The sequence below is a fragment of the Musa acuminata genome, chromosome BXJ1-4, assembly GCF_036884655.1.
Source record: "Musa acuminata AAA Group cultivar baxijiao chromosome BXJ1-4, Cavendish_Baxijiao_AAA, whole genome shotgun sequence".
In the NCBI taxonomy this organism is placed as follows: domain Eukaryota; kingdom Viridiplantae; phylum Streptophyta; class Magnoliopsida; order Zingiberales; family Musaceae; genus Musa; species Musa acuminata.
This window is the reverse complement of record NC_088330.1, coordinates 37299695-37313394: the sequence shown is the minus strand read 5'-3', so window position 1 is coordinate 37313394 and position 13700 is coordinate 37299695. Positions and strand designations below refer to the sequence as shown.

General features: G+C 37.7%; 1 protein-coding gene, 2 non-coding genes and 1 pseudogene across 4 annotated transcripts; 3 read left to right on the top strand and 1 right to left on the bottom strand.

Annotated features, from left to right (window-relative positions):
* Window positions 1-60: 60 nt before the first annotated feature.
* LOC135663073 (uncharacterized) lies at window positions 61-4725 on the bottom strand. 2 transcript variants are annotated; one of them, XM_065176753.1, is made up of 3 exons: window positions 4359-4725; window positions 2525-3720; window positions 61-367 (listed from the first exon to the last, which is right to left on the bottom strand). In XM_065176753.1, exons 2-3 carry the CDS (start codon window positions 3539-3541, stop codon window positions 338-340), a joined length of 1047 nt encoding a protein of 348 aa, XP_065032825.1. In that variant the 5' UTR covers window positions 3542-3720; window positions 4359-4725; the 3' UTR covers window positions 61-337. The 2 variants fall into 2 exon arrangements, with proteins under 2 accessions (XP_065032825.1, XP_065032824.1); XM_065176752.1 differs by having other exon boundaries at window positions 2525-4725.
* Window positions 4726-10359: 5634 nt separating this feature from the next.
* LOC103983034 (uncharacterized) lies at window positions 10360-13192 on the top strand (annotated as a pseudogene).
* Window positions 11449-11584, top strand: LOC135672732 (small nucleolar RNA snoR74). Its single transcript, XR_010513088.1, has one exon. It is a non-coding gene; the product is annotated as a small nucleolar RNA snoR74 (small nucleolar RNA).
* Window positions 13193-13570: 378 nt separating the features above from the next.
* On the top strand, window positions 13571-13700 carry LOC135672733 (small nucleolar RNA snoR74). The gene has a single exon (XR_010513089.1). It is a non-coding gene; the product is annotated as a small nucleolar RNA snoR74 (small nucleolar RNA).

The window sequence follows — 13700 nt, the reverse complement described above, 5'->3', positions numbered from 1 at the left end:
TTTGGCTTAGATCGTTCATAATAATTGTAAAAGCAAACTCTTTCTTATGTATAACAAGCATAACACAAAAGGGCAATAATGCAATGGCATCCATACAAATAAAGCTAGTACCAACCACGATGACATTGCATGCCATAATGGCAAAATCTGCAACACATTTACATTGGCAACAGCCTCTTGACACTTCCACAAACAAAATTGGCACTAATTATATTATTCTACTTGCAGAACTTCCAGATAACTCATTTTTATAAGAAGAGAAGCTCCAATGACCAAATCATCCGACTGAAATAAATGATACACCATTTTGGTGAGCCCCTGGCAATCAGATTTAAAACTAGTCGTTTGCATAGCCACACGTCTTTACCTGTGTAATCAAACTATTTAATAAAATGGACTACAAAAAAATGAGAATTCGCTGTGCTTTATAATTCCAATAGCTGAAAGAAATCAGTTTATGAATATATAAACAAGCATAAAGGACTTAAAAGCTGGCATACTATTATCTCATCTGAAAAGAGTAACTTGTTATGTAGTCTTTCACGAAAATGCTGGGAAAGTTTCACACGGTCTTCAAAGTGAATGATAAACCACTTATATATATCCATTGCTTCCAATTCATCACTTAAAAAGTAAAGAAATATTTTCGTGACCAAAATTTGAGTATTAAGGGTAATGCAAAACTTCCAACATTAGCCCTAGGATGATATATATATATGTATGTATATATATGTATATGTATATATATATATATGTATATATTTATATATATATATATATGTATATATTTATATATATATATATATATGTATATGTATATATATATATATATGTATATGTATATATACATATACATATACATATATATATATATACATATATACATATATATATAATGTCCTCTATAAAATTTGCTACTAAAGTTCGATGAAAGGTTGATCAACAAATTGTAGCATGATCAAAACTTTTCTCGAAGATCTGATGTGAAAGATCAGTAATGCATTTTCTTCACAATTTTAGCCATCTCTTATGAAACCTGGATCTATTAATAATGACCAACAGGGATTCCAGGCACATCATTCACCAAGAAGCTTGTGGTTCAATGATAAAGGATTTTGAGGTGCCTTTGACTTTCAGCTGTTGATTCAGGAAGTTCATGTCTTGTGGGTAGCTTATAAAGCGAAGTTTAGTGATAAAACAGGGTTACTTGGTCGTTTACTAGAAGTGAAAACTAATCAAGGATGGTAAGATAGAGAGGTACATCAAGATTTTTGTGTGATTGTCATATACTCCTAAAGCCAACCATGCTTTATTTTTATACAAAACATTACTGTAGCCAACACGAGGAAATTGATGTGGATATATGCGACTGCTATAAAAGATACAACAAAAAATATCTTTATCTATGAACCATTTAGTGTGACTCTGAAAGAGAATACTACAAGGAAATTTATTTAAGATGGTATAAACATATTCAAAGGAGACTTACGCCAGCTAGAACAAATGGGAAGATAAGAATTAGTGATGTAAGAGAGGTAAGGGATATTTGAAAGAAATTATTGAAAACAAAAAGAAAAAGATTTGACTAATCTTAACTAGGTATACTACATTCTATAGAGCTTAATAATAGGAAAAAGTCCATGTAGTCAACCTGAATAGTTCGAATCATGGATTAAATCTAGGTTCACAAATGATGCCAATCGATGGCCAGACTAGCATGGTTTTATTACCGATATATATATATATACCATTGGTACATGTTGAGACCACCTAAACCACACACACACACACAAGAGATGAGCAGGTGGCCATATGTGCTAGTAGCAGGAGGCGATGACACAGATGAGAAGGTGGCAACGTGGCCTATCAGTAGGAGTGAGTCTGAGTGACATCAGGTAGCGTGCCACCAGGACAAAGTAGCGACAACACAAACAAGGCAAAGGACGGGGAGAGAGATGTTGACCTAAAGTGAGAGAAGAGAGACAAGAAGAAGAAAAAAGTAATATGCACACACTTTAGGCCATAACCTAGACATGTTGCACATGAGCTAGTTGCATATAGAGCTTCACCAGAACCACTATTAGTCAATTATTATGACCAACATTTCGATTAATAAAATAATGTCTTAACAGTAAGAGGTTCAGTTGGGTTACTCTGGTCATGATCTGTGTGACTAGCTAATTTTAGCATCCTAAGAAGTCCAATAGATGCCCTATCCTGGACTGCCTTTGGGAACCTATCATGGATTACATTTATTGTTTGTCTAAAGAAGCAATAACTTGATCAATACTGACATGAAACTTACCAAGATCAAAGACAGAATACCTTACGTTCCAATATTTTGGATATTCTTTCTAAATTCTAAATATAATAAATATGTAAATAAAATTCAGTAGAGAAAATTTCAAGTCAGTCTACCAATTTAGGAACAACTATCTTGCTACATGGGAGAAGTATCATGTCCAAGATCAACAAATATGAAAAATAAAGACATGATAGTTAATGGTTCACAAAGATTACATACCTTACTAGGCTGCTTTTGCTTCAGCTTCACCTTCACATCGATACCATGATCAATAATTGACTGAAGGACAATCTGAATCTTCCCTTCAATTCTTTCTCCTTTTCTTGGTGTGTAGACCACATTGTGAATATCATCTTCAATCGCACGCTGGGCCAAAACTGCTCCCACAGCAGCACAAGCAGTTGCATCTTTCCTAGACTTTAAGTCAAACTTCATGTCCTTCGAAATTGAGTGTGCCACAGCGACCACCTTGCTAGTGATCCTATGAACAATGCAAGCACGAACTGACCCTTTGGAAACATAGATATCTAGACAGAATGGCAGATGGTATGGATCAGTGAGCTGGTTAATTGTCGGCATTCTCACCCTTTTTTCCTCCATTATGGTTGATTTTGTACATGAACGCACATTTTTTATTACTGGACTCTCCACCCCTTGTTCCGAAGCTTTAGCCACGTTTGACTTAATAACCTTTTGGTTCTTCTTCTTTTCTAGATCATTGAATTCTTTCTTTGTATCAGCTTCTATTGTTTTTTCATGTCTCTTTTTAGCTGATTTATTGCGATGGAACTGTACATTATACTCTTCGAATTCTTTGGAACCCTTGTCGAGCTTGTAGAACAATTTTTTACGCAGCCTCAAATCCTCAATCTCATCAAAATCCAAGGATTCCTCTGCTAATGCAGCCGAAGAACAAGAACAAGTTTCATCATTGATCTTCAATGAGGATGATAAAGCCTCTGTGCCCCCATCGATTTGATCCAAAAACTTGTAAGAAACCCCCACAAAATCAGTGTCAACAACCTCGATCCGGAAACCATTATCCAAGTTATCTCTGCCAGAAGGGATAATCTGCGGCAACTTGGTCATATGAGAATGATCTGAGGCCGGTGAACTTGCGCAGCGAGATCTTTCCAAGGATTGAAATGCTCCCACCGCCCAGAAGCTACAGGTCTTTAGAGTGAATGATGGATTTGCTGAAAACTTTTGTCTCAGTGATAGGAGGAACATGGCCATCTGTGTTACAAGATTACTTCAATCCGGAATCACGTCGTGGCTGGGAGAAGATTATCCATCTCGTGGTTGAAGTGGGAGGGAATCTGAGGACGCTCGCCTGTCTTTTCCTGCCTCTCCAGAGAAAAATTTCCTCGGTGCCCACCAGCGTAGTCAAAGGCGCCCAAAAGAAGCGAGGTGCTCTGAATATTATAATTTAAGAATTACATATCATGATTGATAGAAATGAGGTAAAACACAAAATAACATCAAAGTTGCATTCAGCACCAATGACAAATACTAACAGATACAAAATTCAGATGTTATATTAATAAAAAAAAATATTAATAATAGAAGGAGGAGGAGGATGAGAGAAGCTTGGTTCGGTGGCCGTCGGTGGCCATGGGAGACTCCCAATTTTTGGTCAATTGTTCGTTTCATTAGGATAGGGTGCTGTAGTACTGCTGTCGGTGGTAGTGTGGGTCGCTGTTGTTAGGTCGTTGGGAAAGAGGAGGATAGGGGGCTGTGGTCCGGGAGCTGGAGCAGGGAGGGCCGCGATGAAGAAGAGAGAGGAGGGATGGGATGGGATGGGAGCTGCGACAAAGGGGAGAAGGAGGAGGAGAAATCGGGGAACGGGGGCTGCGATGAACGGGGGGGGGGGAAGAGGGAGGAGGAGGGAAGAGAAGGGAGGGGGAGGGTGATGTCGGGGAAAGGGGGAGCCGCGACGAAAGGGGGAACAGAGAAGAGGGATCAGGGAACGGGGAACGGGGGCTGCGATGAACGGGGGAAGAGGGAGGAGGCAGTGTACGACGGCGAAGGAGGAAGAGAAAAAGAGAGATGCCGGGAGGGGAAGAAGCCGCCGCCGCTGCCACCGTTTGCCGATGGACAGGAAGAAGCAGCAGCCGCCGTTCGCCGAGGAAAACACCGCAGCGTCACTGCCGATGAAGTCAGCCGCCGCGCACCGAAACACTAGGAGAAAGTGACAGTTCTGCGTTTTGGGGTTGAGGGGTAGACCATCTGTTCAATCGAACCTAGATATCAAATTGGCTCGACTCAGACTCGTCCCGGCCTGAGTTGAATCAGACGGCCGCCAGCCCGCCCAGCTCTTGGGTCCACGCGAGCGCCCGGATCGCGCCCGGTTGAACTCGCCCGCCCAGCCCACTATACTACGTTCCTTCGCGGCGGTATGGCACCAAAGGGAAAGCAGGCCTACAGTACGAGGGCGAGAGGGACGTTTCGGTTCGACCCGCCGGTTCAGTACGGTTTACCTTTGAATAATAAACTATTTGGTCCGATCAGGTCGTTCGGTCCGGTTTTACAAGGAATGATTTGTGTGGCAAAATTGTCGAACTGAAATCATATTTATTATCCTGTACATCACTTGATACAATAAATAATAATTAAATCTTTTAAATAATATTTAATTAGTCAGCATCGAGTAGATATGAGTCATCCATCAGATCACTAATATGTATCTATTTGCATTAATTATTATGAATTACTATGTGAAATGTTGTTATCATAACCATAATAGTACATTATTAAAAAAAATTTATTGGATTGAAAATAATAATCATATCATTATTTCAACATTGGAATCACATGAAATCTCTAAATGATTAATCAAAGGTTTTCTTCCCATTAATATACATCCAAAAAGTTTTACATGACAATATGAATTATATGAGCACAACCTTTCTTTGGATCAATTAATATAGATGTTAGTAGTGGTCCAGCTACTTGACACCATGATAATTTAGACTGATGGGCCAACACATACTAATTAATGCACCATCCCATGCCCTAAATGACAAGTGGAAATAGCTTCTATATTTTACATCTATGGAGATGGTATTAAGTTGCTTTCAGTGTTTTTAATGTTGACCATAAAGCTTGGTGAGAGGATTAACTCATGCATACAGGTAGTTATTGTGATGCATCTTTTGACAGGGCTTTTCATGATTCCATTGGTCTCAATCTTCAGAAAAATGATGCCAAAATGGCTAACAGTGTATACAATGGATTTGATCGAGCCCTCCCTCTTCCTTGCATCACCCACCGTTAGAGCAGGTCCGTGGAAGGAAAGCAACATGGGTTCGCTTGATAGTCCCATGTTTATTTGGTCATAGTGCATGGTGGTGGTGGTGGTGGTGGATTCTCTCGGGCATTCAGTATGCTGCTACCCCTCCGTGTCCACTTACACCACCCCATCCACCAATTAGTTCTTTGCAAGCCCGGAGGAGTTCTTTTGATTTGTTTATATGCGTGTTTACGGCGACTTCCTTCCCCACTTTGTAAGGGCGTCAACTCTCTCGTCTCCCCTCTCGTTTGCCACAAGAGGAGTGACAAAGATATGGAAGGGGATAAGCACGAGGTAATGGAAGGGGAGGAGGCAAGGGTGACTGATGTGAGCCTCAAAGAGCTCTCCAAGAAGCTTGAGGAGTTTGCCAGGGAAAGGGACTGGGAGCAGTACCACAGCCCGAGGAATCTGCTGCTTGCCATGGTAATACTCTGTCTTGCTCCTCTTGACTGCTCATAAATATTTGGTTGCCTCTCTTTGTTTCCTTACCTTTCAGTTAAGTTCTTCTCTTATGATTTTAATCAAAGGATAACAACCTGGATAATGGCTGTTGTTTCTTGTGATTAATGTGGAAGCTTGGAGGATGCACTTTTATAAAGTAGAATATCTTACAATATTTATGTGTACATAAGTAAAAAAACAATGTTTTCCTTGGTACATTGATTGAGTTAGCATCACTAATTGTGGGGCTTCTTTTTCCTTGTATCTATTTGAATTTTAGAAGAGAACCAGTTTAGGTTTTTTCTTGCCCTATAGCTATATGATAAATGATTCAAAAGAAAAAACCTCATTCTTCTTTCGTTTTCTTCGGAAGAATTTTCTCTACAGCCTTCCGATATGATCGATTCATTTTAAGAAAATTCATCTTAGATTTTCTGGTGAATATTTTCCCTTATGTTCTTCTTTCGGTTTATGCACTTCTATATTTAATCATACCAGCTCAATGATGAACCTAATGGCAAAGTATGGACATTCCTATTAAGATTTCTATGCACTTGAATGTTCTAATATGTTCAGACACCTATCACATTAGACGAGGAAAAAGTCAGTGAATTGAGTACTTTAACTAGGGGCTAGTTGAGCAAGTGATCCCATATTGGTCTCCTATGAATGTTCAGCAAAGCAAGAACCAACCAGAAGTACAAGGTGTCAGTCAGCATTTCCTCGAATTTGTGAACTCTAAGATTCTAATATGTAATTTATGTTTTTGCTTGTAAGCTGTTGATTCATTGTCATCCATGACTTGCCTCAATTACTTCAAGCATGGATCACCCAATCATAATATACCATAAACTTGTGAGGAATGAGTTCTGATGTGTGCAAAAAAACAAATTGTTATGTACTTGTTCTCTATTAGTAAAAACTAAAAATCTGGATCGCACAAGAACTTGTCAGACTGTAAAGCTATATATGAACAAGCTAAGTTGGTCCATGCAAGAAAAGTGGGGTTATTATGCTCATCACATGTGTTGTTCTTCTATTTCTAGGCTTTCCTGAGTCGTGCAGAGAAGTAGGATTATTCTGTTATGACTTGTTGAGACACTTAGATGTACAGTTCAGAGAAAGCTTCTTTCTCTGATTCCTTCTATGTTTGTCTCTCTTAGTGGGCAACACATTAACAAGGAAGGAAACCTTATTCTGGACTTTGCTCTGAAGAAGGAAGATTGGATAACCCCTCACTGGTATCCTTAACTGTAGCAAGGGGACCATGTGGACATTAGTACAAGTGTGTGACAATTCTGATGCCACTGAATACTTTTCTTATGACTTGCATGTGAATCTCGCAATGTTTTGATCTGGCAGATGGTTGTTGTGATGATGGTGGCTTTGGTGGCTCTGTCAAGCTACCACCAGAAACAGGAAAGCGTTGTGTAAGAAATGGAGCTTCACTCTTCTCTGGCACACTACAATAACAGTTAAAGTAGCAGTCACTGATTTGTATTCATTTTTCATGATGTTTTTTATGGATCTAATATATCATGACCGATTTCTCAAAAAGATTCTTCCACAGTGAGTTCAGATAGCTGAGATTTTAGGTAAGTGTTTGTAGAATCTTGGTACAGATAATGAGTCACACATTCCATTGATATAGATAAATCTGAGATCAACAAATACTCTCTGAGTCTCTTTTTTCAATCCTTGTTATTTTTCTTGATGTTGGATATTTTGTCCGTATATAATTTCTCTTTGTTTCCCTAGTCTCTAACGAGTTACAACTAGGGTTAGAAACTCAAATGTTTGATGATTCCGTAGTATATGATTGGGTTGTTAAAACTTATGGATAGTCGCAGCATAATCAACTCTTAGGATCAATATTCAGGTAATGCACTAATTATTTTCATATGTAATGCCGATATTATTTTATGTAAGTCAGCTAAGTTGCTGAGATCCAAAATCTATCCGAAGACAATTCATGAACAGCTACATCATCAACAAAGCACAATCTGGCAGATCTTTTACTGCCGTCTTGCTCCTTTGTATGCTGCCTTTATCCATGTTACTGAAGCTACTTGTTTGATTGTTAGAGACTACACTGCTCTGTTTTGGTCTTGTTCTAGTGTACAGTTTGACTTCCTGTAATCTGAAACTTCTGTTTCATATAATGCCTGTAGGAATCTTAAAATTTTAATGCCTAGTAGTCAAAGTTTACATTGTCTTAATCATATTTTATTTATATACATAATTTGGAAGAAGAAAGTGAACTCATTTCTCTCTTCAACAGGTTGGTGAAGTGGGGGAGCTTGCAGAAATATTCATGTGGAGGGGAGAAGTGGCAAAGGGGCTACCTAACTGGAAGGATTCAGAGAAGGAGCATGTAGGGGAGGAGCTTTCAGATGTCCTGTTATACCTAATAAGACTCTCTGATGTATGTGGTATTGACCTTGGAGATGCAGCCACCAAGAAGATAGTCAAGAATGCAATTAAGTACCCTCCAAAGGCTACATGAACACTGGATTTGCTGCCATCCTGTGCTTGGTTGGTTGCACAACTTCTGTTTCTGTTTGGTATCAGGAGATCAATAATATGTTCTGACACTTGCAGCATGTGGAAGTATGGTGATGGCAGAATGTGACATACTTTTTCTTGGTCTGGCAGAATGCAAAAGGGGAAGCTTTAATATCCAACATATTTACCTCCTTCAAAAGAGAAGAAAAGAACCAAGTATCTCTCTTGAGTGTCACAACACACTCAATTGTGTTGTCAACTGGTACAATCCAAAAGGAGAATTTTATTATATGTCAATAGTTCAATTGATAATATAAGAACAGCCATAAGTCTAAAGTTTTGGCACTACTTCCTACAGATTAATCACAAAGTTAGCTACCCAAGGATTGTTTAGCCATAGGTTAAGACTTGTAGCACAAGCTCTTGATTTTTATTTTTTATTTTTAAAAATAAGTGTCGAAGATAAAAAAATTATGTCAGATAAGAAATTAGATCCTTAATTTTTTGGTAAGTGAGTCCGATCCTTCATCATCATCCGCTCAATATTTAAAGTGTTTAAGGTGTCGAGTCTACAAATTTTTTCCCACTTGTTATATATTTTTTGAGATTATAAATATATAATTTAGATTACGTATCCATCCATAAAATGGATGTAATAAATTGTATTTTTCATCTCTTTGAACTTTGGTGAAACATGGTTTGACAAATTAATTTATCATTTTCAACACATAATTAATCTCCAAGGAATAATCTTATATGATCCATGTTTCCTCCATAATTAGTGGCTTTTTTTATAAATGAAATTTCATTGGTCAGGCCTCAATGCATCTTGTTCTTTATTGACTAACTAAACATTATGTTTAATACATGTCAAGAAAATATAAATTTATTAGGATGTCTGCTTCACATGTTGTAAAGAACAAAGCACAAGCCACAAATTTTCACTTAGTAATTTGCATTTTTTTTTAACTGTTTAAGTATTATTTAATAATTAATAGGCTTTATGTTCATATAATGAGGTCGAGACATTACATGCTATAATATATATTTTTTTATTTTTTATTTATAAAAGTAAAGTATATATGATATCTAAATTCACAACATGTGTAATGGATGTGAACATTTAAATATATACTACATGTATGTGATGTTTAATTTTTGAATGTATGCATTAATTTGGTCTACCTTGTGAGAGATAATAAGACCATTCACTTAGTGAGATAATTAATATCACAACATTTAGTGAGATAACCTTCATCTAATTATATTCCAAAAATTATATTAAATATTGGTTTTTTTATGTACATACACCTCGAAAAAGTAGAAAATTGAGGAATATATATATATATCTCAAAATCTTAATTATATAAACATCCCTGCAAAAATACCTCTTCTCATATTTCCTGTACAAATCTGGACATCATCAACCTAACCAATAACAAATCGAGTACATTTTAGATCATGTCCTATCTGTCCCGTTTCTAAAACTTCTTTGGGTCTATCTACTTGCCATTGATCCATATCATTTTAAGTATACCTTCGTAATTATAATGATCATATATATAATATAAATATTTAAGTACATAATCCCTATTTTCTTAACATACTAGTATTATAATTTCGGATTTGGGACCTGTTGTGGTCCGAACCCAATCCAATTGGGCCGGGTGCGTCGATTCGGTCGACCCGGTTCGGCCGCTGATCCGGTTCAGAGTGCTCTAAACCGCGCCGAAACAATCAGACACTTTATCCATTAGGGTTTCAGTATTGGGGCGATTTCGCGCCGTCAACCGGACCAATCCGATGGAGTAGGAGAGGTATGTGTTAGGGTTTTAATTCCTATATATACGCCAGGTAGAGGCCATGTTTCCGAACGCCTCCCAGCCTCCGAAAGGGGGAAGGCGGGAGGATGTCTGAGATCTCGGGCGGACGGATCTTTGAGGGCAGTATTGTGGTGGGTTAGATCATTATCATCTGACCTCTTCAGAATTTTCGTTTTGTTATAATACCTTCTTTTATGGCTTCCTTATTCCTCATCGTTCAGGCTACGTCTTTGAGATAACCCACCCACCAATCCTGCCAATCGCAAGTCCCTACGAGTTCCTTTTTTTTCTTTAGTGATTGATTTACTTTATAGCATTCAAAGAATCATCTTATGCTTTTGGAGTAATTCTCCTGTTGAGGATTTGAAGTTTTCAGCTATAAGCTTAATCAAACAAAAATTATACTATGAAACTTGAGTCTGATTGCCGCGTAGGGGACAGATAGGCGTTGTTGTTGCAGAACAAACTGAGTAAATTAGTTATAGTTTTGAGAAGATGAATACTGGAAATGGAGACATTTGAGGCGGCATGGTTCCAAAAAAAGGTCCTAATGGTTTGTACTGATCATTATTTACTGCTCTGACCAAGGTTCAGTATCAGACCATATATTGGTATTCATATTTTTATTATGTTTATCAGTTATACCAGGCAGGACAAGTTGATGTACAGTTTGATTTGTTGAAAACCAGTATTGAATCTGTATGTAACATCTTGTGTGGAAGAATGCTCTTAGTTATCTTTTGTCTGTCAGAAATCTCCATGGTAGCTTTCTCAATTTACTTTTGAATGCTGCATAAACCAAGCTTTTAATCACTGCAAGTTCTGTTGTAGCATTCAAGTTCCCATGATTTGCTGCTTTCTATTGGAAGCACAAACTCAAATTCTTGAAGTTTAGGTTTTAGATTATTGTTAGACAGTTTTGCTTGTCATTATTGAGTTTGATGATAAGATACCTTTGTATTTCTGTTGACCAATTGTTTGATATCTTTAGATTTCTGAAAAAAACTACAGTTTTTTTAGTATTCTATGTTCTTTAGATCTTAGCTTAATGGATATATTTGTGCATGTGTGTCTTCCCTAAAGAAAAAGCAGTTGCCTGCTTTTGCTCATAAACAGGCATCTCGTAAACTTTAGGAATATCAATCATGCTCATTGTTATTGGGTGAACCTTTGTATATTTTGTTCATGACATAAGGTTCAGTAAATGATGAGACATTGGATGTTCAATCATTTTATTTTTTTTAATTATGCCATGTAGATTTTCTTAATGCACACAAACATTTTTAAAACTGTAGGGCTGCTTTCCCTTTGATGCCCTACTGCTGCAGAGGAAGGAATAGAGTAGTAGTAATGATGGGTGGCGACCGAGGGATATTCTTCGCTGGAGGAGCAGGAAAAGATGGTGAGCTTCCCCAGATTGCCTCCCACTTAGACCACACGATGGATCATCTTCTCCCAGCCACAACGTGATTCCGGATTGAAGTAATCTTGCAACACCGATGGCCATGTTCCTCCTATCACTGAGACAAAAGTTTACAGCAAATCCATCATTCACTCTAAAGATCTGTAGCTTCTCGGCAGCATGGGCATTATAATCCTTGGAAAGAACTTGCAATGCATGTTTACTGGCCTCAGATCATTCTCAGATGATCAAGTTGCTGCAGATTATACCTTCTGGTAGAGATAACTTGGAAAACAGTTTCTGGATCGAGGTTGTTGACACTGATCTCTTGGGGGTTTCTTTGAACCCCATGAAGTTGTTGGATCTTATTGATGGGGGCAAGGAAACTTTATCATCCTCTTTGGAGATCAATGATGAGACATGTTCTTGTTCTTCTGCCACATTAGTAGAGGAATCCTTGGAGTTTGATGAGATTGAGGATTTGAGGCTGCATAAGAAATTGTTCTACAATCTCAACAAGGGTTATAAAGAATTCAAAAGGTATAATATACAGTTCCATCGCAAGAAATCAGCTAAAAAGAGTCATGAAAGGACAACAAAACTGATATAAAGGACTTCAATGATGTAGAAGAAGAAACAAAAAGTCATTAAGCCAAACGTGGCTAAAGCTTTGGAACAAGGGGTGTAAGTCCAGTAATAAAAAATGTACATTAAGGTACTAAATCAATCGCAATGGAGGAAAAAAGGGGTGAGAATGCTGACAATTAACCAGCTCACTGATCCATACCTTCTACCATTCTGTCTTGATAATCTATGTTTCCAAAATGGTCGGTTCGTGATTTTACTTTTCATAGGATCATGAGCAAGGTGATCGCTGTGGCACACTCTATCCTGAAGGACAAAGTTTGACTTGAAGTCTAGGAAAGATGCATCTGCTTGTACTGCTGTTGGAATAGTTTTGGCCCAACGTGCAATTGAAGATGATATTCACAATGTGGTCTGCACACCAAGAAAAGGGGAATGAATTGAAGGGAAGATTCAGATTGTCTTCAATTGATCATTGATCATGGTATTGGTGTGAAGGTGAAGCTGAAGCAAAGCGGCCTACCAAGGTATGTATTCTTTGTGGACCTTCAATTAAGGTTGTCTATAGATATCTTTTTAAGTGTTGTCCAGTTAGTTCTGTTTTAGCATTCAAGTTCCCATGATTTGCAGCCCTCTTTTGAAGGTATAGACTTAAAATATGTAAGATTGGGTTTTAGGTTATTGTTAGACAGTCCTGCTTGTTACTGTCTCATAAATGTAATGTTAAATCATATAGTGAGCATTATTGGCTCTGATGATAAGTGACCTTATAGTTTCTGTTGACCAATTGTTTTGACATATTTGATTTATGAGAAAAAAAGTACATTTCTTTTCTTGTAGTTTATGATATTTAGATCTTAGTGTATATGTTTGTGCATGTGTCTTCCTCGAAGAAAAAGCAGTTGCCTGCTTTTGCTCATTAGCAGGCATCTTCTAAAGTTTAGGAATATCAATCATGCGCATTGTTCTTGGGTGAACCTTCATACAACCTTATATGGACTGCATATGGTTTTGATACTTGCAGGTCGGTGGGCACTTGCTAGACGAGCCGGATTTGTATCTTGCCTCTTTTGTGCCATATATTTGCATGGGACCTTAATTGTTTGCTTCAGCATTTTGTTCCACGATCACATTCAAACTGCCCAAGTAAGAGATGTTTGGCTGTCGTAGAAGTTCATCAATAGAATTAGGATAGGATGTATGAATGGGTTACCTAAAGAAAAGCAGGGGTATGTTTTGTACCATAAACAAGCCTCTCGTAGACTTTAGGGAAATTATATTCATTGTTATTGGGTGAACCTTTGTACATTGTTAATGGCAGATGGTTCAGTAAACAATGAAACATTG